Genomic DNA, 9003 nt, shown 5'->3' with positions numbered 1-9003 from the left:
GGCTGAACAGGTCCCACCCTGGCTGTGAGTCCTGAACTGGTCAGGTCTCCCCCAGCCCCTGGGAGGCGATGGGGAGTCCACCACCCTGGCCTTGGGAGCCCCCATTCTTCAGGCAGTCAGAAGAGGAAAGTGACAAGGCTTGTGGCTGACTTTTCCTCACTTTGCTAGGTTGGGTCAACTCCAAAAATGCCATTTTGGGTCTCACTAAGAAAAAGCCCATCAAATTTGACATTTATGGGACCCATGAGACAGAATCAGAGGGTGATGATTTTCATATGCCTGGGATGAGGCCAGGCCTAAAAACTGGCAGCTCTCCTGTCTTCTTTATGATACCTCATGGTCCCCTGGCCTCTCCATGTCAAGGAGCCCCAGAGAGGTAAAATGACTTGCCCAAGGTCACAAAGCCAGTAGGTTGCAGGTTTTTTGACCTTAAGCCCCCTGTCGTTTGCAAATCTGCAAATCGCCTGCAGCTGCCTCAGGCCTGTGTTTCTAGGGCCAAAGAAGTAAGATTGTTGAACGGTTCAGACCTTGCTTAGAATCAGCTGGAAATAGGAAAGATGCATAAAAGCACCCTCGGGGGCCTCTTGCCCTGACCTGGAAATGCTGAAGCTATTGTTCAGAGGAGCACTTCTGTTTTCCTCGCCCAGAGCGTTTTCTGCAGACACAGACATCATGGGATGCAAATAGCCAAAAATGGACCTATGCTCTGGATTCAGTAGACTCTTCCTATGCGGCTGCCTGAGTCCCTAGGCAATCCCCACAAAAGTGCAAACGCCTTCCAGGGCTAGGGCCTGATCAGAAAGCTGAGCTCGTAGCCATCCCTCTGCCCACCGCTCCCTTTTGTCCAGCTTGTCAAGCTCCTCTTTCAGTAGAGCCTCAAAAGCATTGAACTGGGTCAGCTGTTGAGTCCTCCACGAATTTCCAGTCTCCACCCCATCCCAAACTCCCAAAGACCTGCAGCCACTGAGGATGGCTTCAGTTGCACGTGCCACGTGGACAGAAAGCAGGCCCAAAGGTGCCGGAGTTATTTCCAAGGCATCCCCAATAGCTTCCCGCCTCTCGGGCCCAAACCTGGGACGGTTGGTCAACTGAGTGTTCTCCGATGAGCTAACATTTGTTGAAGGACTATTACTCACTGTACACTCCACCCCAGGTGCTGTGCTAAGCTAGACGTTCTTTACCTCCTCTACATAGCACAAGTCTGAGAGGCACACATCATCCCCACTAGACAGATGAGGAAATGAAACTTTGGAGGTAAGATGCCTATGTTAAGAAGGTACCACAGCTGGTGAAAGGCAGGGCCAGAATTTCAACCAAGACGCACCTGTCCAGAGGTTGTCTTTATGTTGAGTTTCTGGGTTTATGACATTCCCGCTTCTGCTCCCCACACCCCAGACCCCCTGTCTGTGCCAGGATCAGTGTGCTTCCCCTCTTCCTGCAGATTCAAATTCTATGTCTCAAAATCTCCTCCTCTTGCTACTCAGATAAATATATCCTATTTCTTTGTCAAGCCCAGAGACAGCTCAGCTCTACCACTAAAGTTTTAGACTGCTAAGTCTCTGAAAACTGCATCCCCCAGATCATTCAGTATCTAAGGGCACGGGTTACCCCGGAGTGGCGGAGAGTGCGGGACCGCTGGGCATTTCAGAACCCCATGGTGAAGGAGGCTAAGTGTAGCTTGAAAACACTATAGTTTGTATTCTAATTCTTCTGGCTTTTTTATTACAAAATTTCAAACAGCTAAGGACAGCATGAAATTGGAATATTCATCCAAAAATAGGCTTGGATTTTAAAAGTTATGAAACACTGGTCTACAGTCCTATGGAGATTTATAGATTTTTTCCCCCCCACACTTTTTTTTTTTTTCCTTCTTCCTATGCTTGTCATACCCCGCTTAACTGGACTGCAAAAGTCTAGGAGGGTGGCGATCAACCATGAGTTTCTCTCTTTTGTGTTTCTCCCTGCAGTCTTCACCCAGTGGACACACTATAACCAGGTCATCCAACCTATTGTCTGGCACGGTTTGTTTTTTCATTCCTGAGGGAACTTTTTTGCTGTTCAGTCAAACCCACACAACCTAGATAAAGGACTAAAGGAAACGAGTTGCTTTTCATACAAAAATAGGTGATCTGAAAGGGAGGAGATGAATGAAATGGGAAGCAGCACAATCCCTGCATTGGAACCTACCGTCTCAGGGAGACTGACCTAGAACTTAGCTTTTGAGCTCTTCACTGAAAAATTATTTAACCGCTTAAAATTCACAGCAGTGAGAAAATTGCTCTGGAGACCATTTCATCTTCCTAAGGAGACAAACCAGCATCACGCCCCCATATCGCACAGCAGAAAGAAAGGGATGTGGCGTGAGAGCCTCCTGTGTGCTGGGTTCTAATCGCACATCATTTCCCAATCAAATCAATTTGGGTTGTTATTGTGTCCAGTATCCCCATGTCATTGTGTGTGTGTGTGTGTGTGTGTGTGTGTGTGTGTGTGTTTGCAGGCTTGAAAATTTGAGAATGTTTAAGAAAATGTTTTCAGCTGAGACTGGCCCATCCCTCCCAACAGCTGAGGTTTTTTGGAAAGACTCTCCTGTGAAACACAGTGTGTTTACTTCCTTAGGCAGATGATAAATTCATGGGCAGGTGGGGGGGGGGCACAGACAACACAGGTTAAAAGGAAGAAACAGATCTCTGGGGAAAGAAAGTAGAGTGATTTAGGCTGTCACTAGAAGTGAGACCTCCTAAGCCCACTCCATGGAGTGCTGCTGGTGATTACTGGCTTCCTCTTCTCCAACTCCTTCTTCTCCAGCTTTCTCCAGACTCCAATCGCATCCACCACAAAGGAAACCAAGTTTGAGTTTCAAAGCTTAGATTCAGGTCCTCATCCAAGGGGAAATTAACTAGAAGTGTCATTTCAACATCCCTCTCCCATCAAAGAGACACCCCTTTGCAAACAGAAAGCACCATGCAAGTTTATTTAGGATCATGGAAAGGTAGGGCTGGAAGAGGAATGTAGTGGTGTCACTAAATGCAGAAAGTAAAGGAACATGGTGCCACAAAAGGGGCTTGTCCGAGGTTAACATAGGGGGGCAGACCGCAGCCAGGACTCAGATCCCCCTGCTGCCAGGTCACCTTTCTTAAGTTTTAGGTCTCCGCTCTCGCCCACTGAGGCCGATTTAGCGGCCGCAGACAGAGGGTGCCCTATAGTCTTGTGACATTTGAGGGGCGTCTGGAGGAATCTCAGGAAGTTCGTTTACACCGAGGGCCTGGAAAGCTTGCAGAGCACAGACCCGAGCAGTCCAGGCCCCCGCAGCGCGCGCGCGCACGCACACACTATGACACGGACACGCGAGCAGAAGCGGAGCTGGGCCGGGCGGACCGCAGGCGAACCCACCTCGCGGGGCCGCCCCCGCCAGCGCCAGGTGCAGGACTCGCCGGGCGCCAGCAGAGGGCGCGCCGCCCCCAGGGAGCCGAGCAGCGGCGGCGCGGAACCCGGCCGGCTAGGGGAGCCGCAGGCGAGCCGGACGCGCCCCTGCAGCTCGGCCACTCAGGGTGCAGGACCCGGCCAAGGAGGAGGAGGAGGAGGAGGAGGAGGAGAAGGAGGAGGAGGAGGAGGAGGAGGAGGGCGAGGAGCGGACCCCCCTCGTGGGCCCGAGTAACAGACGGGCAGGAGTGCTTCCTAGGAATTACATCACGCTGCGCAACGCTGCGGCTCTCGGAGTCCTGCTCAAAGTGTGTGTGTGTGTGTGTGTGTGTGTGTGTGTGTGTGTGTACGCGCTGGGGGGAGGGGACTCAGAGCCAGCTCCGGAGAGAGGAAGGCGAGACGCGCCCGGGGAAAAAGCTCCGTGCACATGGAGAAATTCCTTGCGCCGGACTCTGCACCGAGGAACGAGCCCCCGGCACCGCCCCGCGGCTGCCCTCCCAGTGCAAAGCACCCAGCTAGCGGGACCCCTCACAGCCCCACCTCGAGCACCCCCCACAACCGGCCCTGCACCCTCCAGCCCGGCTCCAGCGCCGCCGCGAGCTTTCCCCAGGACTGGCCCTGGCGGGGCGCCTAGAGCCCCAGTTGCATTGCTCCAGGAGAAAGGAGGGGGGCGGTGCATTTTGCAGGAGGAGGAGAAGGGGGGTGGGTGGTGGGGGAGAGAGAAAATTGCGCGGAGACCTGCCAAGCGCCACCGCCGCCGCCACCGCCGCTGCCGCCGCCGCCGCCGCCGCCGCCGCCGCCGCCGCCGCCGCCGCCGCCGCCTGTGAGCTCCGGCGGGCAGCCGGGCTGTCGGCCTCCCGGGGCATCTGGGTCCGGCGGGGCACGGCCCTGGGCGCTGCCGAAGCCGCCGCCGCGGCGAGTGCAGGCGGCTTCCCCCGGAGCCTGTGCCGCTCCGGCTCCTCGGGGGTGGAGAAGTGGGGGGTGGGGTTGTTGTTTGGGGGGAAGGAGGGGGAGGGGGCAACGCCGAGAGAGTCAGTGGTTTCCATGGTGATGGAGCTGAAAGTGCAGGAAATTTAAAGGCTTGGACCCTGCGAGACAGACAAACCGGTGCCAACGTGCGCGGACGCCGCCGCCGCCGCCGCCGCTGGAGTCCGCCGGGCAGAGCCGGCCGCGGAGCCCCGAGCAGGCGGAGGGACGCGCCCCGGACCCGCTGCGCCAGCCGCGCTGCCCCGGGCGGCGGGACGACCGCGGCGAGCGGAGGAGGAGGAGGAGGGGAGGGCGGCTCGGCCCCGCGCCCCGCGCCCCGCGCCCGCGCCCGCGCCCCGCGCCCCGCGCCCCGCGCCCCGCGCCCCGCGCCGCCGCCCGGGAGCAGCGAGGAGCCGGCGCCCCCCGCGCCCGCCGGCGCCCTGGAGTCCCCGCGGACGCCCCGCCGCGGCCGCCGGCCCCAGTAGACCCGGCGGAGCAGCCGCGGCCGACCCGTGCGCCGCCTCCCGCCCGCCCCGGTGGGAGCCGGCGCCGCGCGAAGGGCTCTCCCGGCGCCTCATGCTGCCGGCCCTGCGCCCGCCCAGCCGCGGGTGAGCCGCCTCCGGAGGGCCGGGGAGTGCTCTCCTCGGGGGACGCGGACGCGGCGGCAGCCCCGGGCGCGCCGGAGGCATGGAGCGCTGCCCCAGCCTGGGGGTCACCCTCTACGCCCTGGTGGTGGTCCTGGGGCTGCGGGCGGCACCGGCCGGCGGCCAGCACTACCTCCACATCCGCCCGGCCCCCAGCGACAACCTGCCCCTGGTGGACCTCATCGAGCACCCGGACCCTATCTTTGACCCCAAGGAGAAGGATCTGAACGAGACGCTGCTGCGCTCGCTGCTCGGGGGCCACTACGACCCGGGCTTCATGGCCACCTCGCCCCCCGAGGAGCGGCCCGGCGGGGGCGGGGGCGCGGGCGCGGGCGCGGGCGCGGGCGCGGCCGGGGGCGCCGAGGACCTGGCCGAGCTGGACCAGCTGCTGCGGCAGCGGCCGTCGGGGGCCATGCCGAGCGAGATCAAAGGGCTGGAGTTCTCCGAGGGCTTGGCCCCGGGCAAGAAGCAGCGCCTGAGCAAGAAGCTGCGGAGGAAGTTACAGATGTGGCTGTGGTCGCAGACCTTCTGCCCGGTGTTGTACGCGTGGAACGACCTGGGCAGCCGCTTCTGGCCGCGCTACGTGAAGGTGGGCAGCTGCTTCAGCAAGCGCTCGTGCTCGGTGCCCGAGGGCATGGTGTGCAAGCCGTCCAAGTCCGTGCACCTCACGGTGCTGCGGTGGCGCTGTCAGCGGCGCGGGGGCCAGCGCTGCGGCTGGATTCCCATCCAGTACCCCATCATTTCCGAGTGCAAGTGCTCGTGCTAGAACTCGGGGCCCCCTCCCCGCACCCGGACAATGGATGGAACCCCACCGACGCCCCCCCCCCACCGCCCGCCTCCGCACCGTCTCCAACCAGTTCCACCACCCTCTCGCGAGGCGGGGAGGGGGGGGATTCAATGAACTTTTTTTTTTTTTTTTTTTTTTTCTGGCTACAGAGACCTAGCTTTCTGGTTCATGTAATGCACTGTTTAACTGTGTAGGAATGTATATGTGTGTGTATATACGGTCCCAGTTTTAATTTACTTATTAAAAGGTCAGTATTATACGTTAAAAGTTACCGGCTTCTACTGTATTTTTAAAAAAAAAATAAGCAAAAGGAAAAAAAAAAAAGAACAGAGCAAAGAGAGACTTATTCTGGTTGTCGCTAATAATGTTAACCTGCTATTTATATTCCAGTGCCCTTCGCATGGCGAAGCAGGGGGGAAAAGTTATTTTTTCTTAAAGTACAAAAAGAGAGGGGAGAACTTTTGTAGAAGGACTTTTAAAAAGCTATTTTCCATTCTTCGGAAAGTGTTTTGGTTTTCCTTGGACCTCGAAGAAGCTATAGAGTTCAATGTTATTTTACAGTTATTGTAAATATAGAGAACAAATGGAATGACTAATCATTGTAAATTAAGAGTATCTGCTATTTATTCTTTATAATATCCCGTGTAGTAAATGAGAAAGAAGTGCAGAGCAGGATTAAAGAAAACCACTAAAATCGACTGCGCTCTCGACACTGCGATTCTCTGTGTTGGTGATTGATGGGGGGTGTGGGGGCTGGAGGGGGTGGGTAGGGGTGCCGCTGTGCTTACTACGCCTGTTGGGAGAAGGGGCTCATCCCCTCTTGGGGTGTGATGGAGATGACCGCTCAGTTTTTCCTTCTGGGGGTGGGTGGGAGGGGGGGGGAGAGGGTTATTCTCAAACCCCTCACTTGAGCATCACGTGGCCTCTGCCCAGTGTCCCAGCTTTTTCTCCCTGTGTCACCAAAGCTCGGGCCCGTCCTGACCTCGACACCCAGCCGGCCCCCTGGAGCTGACCCCAGGCTGGGCTGAGGGGCGGGGGGGGAGGGTGGGCGGCCGCTTTGTCCTGCCTGACAGGCCCTTCACAATGGGGACACGTGTCTTTCACACCTACCCTGGGGGCGGAGTGCCGCTGAAACTTGACCCCCGAGGAATGGGGGGGGGGGGGTTGGTGGTGGGAGAGATCAGAGCGCGCCCACCCAGATCCCGTCACCCCTCCCGCCTCGCACCGCTCCCCCCCCCCACCCCATCAATAACCAGCCGGTGTTAACCCTTTGCACGCCCGGAAGCTGCGGTGATGCTAGCTATGGGATCCAGTCCTTTGGAATCCACACACTCAGGCTCCGGAATCTTGCAGGTCGGAGCCCCCAAAACCCCAGGCCCTCGGCCGGAATTGCTGGCATAGCTGGGTGATTTGACATTCGCCTCCCCCACCCCCACCCCTACCCCGCCCCGGGAACCTAAGGAGGACACTGAGGGTCAAGATTTCGGGGAAGGGGGGGCAATCCGCATTTGGGAATGGGGTGCGCCCCCCGCTCCGGACACTGACTCCACTTGGGGGTGGGGAGGAGGGAGGAGAACTCAGAATCGGGACCCTTGAGCTGGGGGGCTAGAGAGGGGCAGGAGGTGGGCTGCCGCCCGAAGGGACGTGCAAAACATCGCCGTCACCCCACCCCTGGAAGAGCCAACTTCTCGGGGCGGGCGCTCGACTCGCGTGCGCCCCTCGGCCGCAGTGCGCGGCGGCGCCCCTCCGCGCGGCTCCACGTGGGCCGGCTTCCTGACACTGCTCCGCGCTCCCTTTATTTATCTTGGACTCCGCGGTCGCTCTCCCTCGCTCCCTCCCCACCCCCCGCCACCTCCTCCCCGCGCCTCCCTCGCGGCATCCCTCCCCCCACCCCCACCCCGGGGCCGGAGTCCCGGCGAATCTATGCTAATCATTTCAAACCTGCGCCGGGTCCCCAGCGCAGTCTCGGTGCCCCCGGCCCCGCCCGCCCCGTCCCTCCAGCCCGGCGCTTTCTTCCCTCCCGACGCAGCCTCGGTGGCTCCTCATTTCAATAGCCTGGCCCGGGAGCCGGAGCCCCCTCCCCGGCGCTGCCTCCGTCAGCCGTGGGACAGACGTTAGGGTATTCATTAACTGAGAGCCGAGGAATAACGGCATTATTCCCCCCAGAGAGGGCACCCTGCCCCCGCGACTATCTGAGGCTTCATTGTAAAAGGATTAAAAGTTAAAGACCTCCATCTTATGATTCTTTCATTTAATCTTCCTGGCGCCTGGGAGACATGCTCGATGGATGATGGCTTTTAAAATATTCCTAATGTCGGCTACCTTAAGACTCCAAGCCCGGCAAACAAACGTAATTTATTTCCAGAAGAAAGGGGATATTGAGATGTTTAAGTTTATGAACCGCCGCCCCCATGTATATTTGTTAAGTTCTGACAAATACCCAAATAACGTTAAAATCAGCCATTCATCACTTATGAATTTATGCAAAACTTTCTGTGCCCCGGGCCAATATTTTTTTAGACAGAGTTTCGCTCGCGGAGGGCGGAGGCGGTGGGGAGGGGGAAGGGGAGGGGGCTTACGGCGGGGCGGGGGGGGGCGGGGGTGGGGGGAGCCGAAAGCAAGAATTTTCATGCCTGGTAAACACGCGAATTATGCGAAGAGAGTTATTCCCAGCTGGGCGGGCAGCCAAAACTCGGAGAGCGCGCCGAGGCCAGCGCCCCCACCCCCACGTTGGCAATGTCATTGGATTACAATGCGAGGTCTTCCCCTCCGCGACGCCCCCTCCTCCCTCCGCCCGCCCGCCCGCCCGCCCGCGCCCCTCCTCCCCACCCCTGCCCGCTTGGAAAACCCGCTCGCAGCCGGCGAGCTTCTCGGCTTTCAGAGCCGGAGCCGGTGTGAGCTAGGAGGACCCGGGCTGCTGCAGACGTGACGGCCGGTAGACAGACCACCGCGCAGACAGACCAAAGGGCAGGCCCCAAGCCCCTCCGGACGCGGACAAGAGGACCCGGCAGCACCCAGGCAGGCCCAGGAGAGAAGGAAGGAGGTGCTGGCTCCTGGAACCTTGTGACTAATGCACAGCCGGTTACGTCTCCATTATTATTAATGCTGATAATCCTAATAATAGCATCGACGCGGAAGGGAGGAGAGGGAGAGAGCTCTGGGCAGAGAGGCAAGAAAACTGTCCTC

At 58.8% G+C, this 9003-nt stretch overlaps 1 protein-coding gene across 1 annotated transcript; it reads left to right on the top strand.

Moving 5' to 3' along the window:
- Positions 1-4855: 4855 nt before the first annotated feature.
- NOG (noggin) lies at positions 4856-6515 on the top strand. Its single transcript, XM_072782194.1, has one exon. The coding sequence runs from the start codon at positions 5074-5076 to the stop codon at positions 5794-5796; it is 723 nt and encodes a 240-aa protein (XP_072638295.1). The 5' UTR covers positions 4856-5073; the 3' UTR covers positions 5797-6515.
- The last annotated feature ends 2488 nt before the right edge of the window (positions 6516-9003 follow it).

Source organism: Canis lupus, chromosome 16, assembly GCF_048164855.1.
Source record: "Canis lupus baileyi chromosome 16, mCanLup2.hap1, whole genome shotgun sequence".
Classification (NCBI taxonomy): domain Eukaryota; kingdom Metazoa; phylum Chordata; class Mammalia; order Carnivora; family Canidae; genus Canis; species Canis lupus.
The sequence above is the reverse complement of the archived record's forward strand: the minus strand, read 5'-3'. Positions and strand labels throughout refer to the sequence as shown.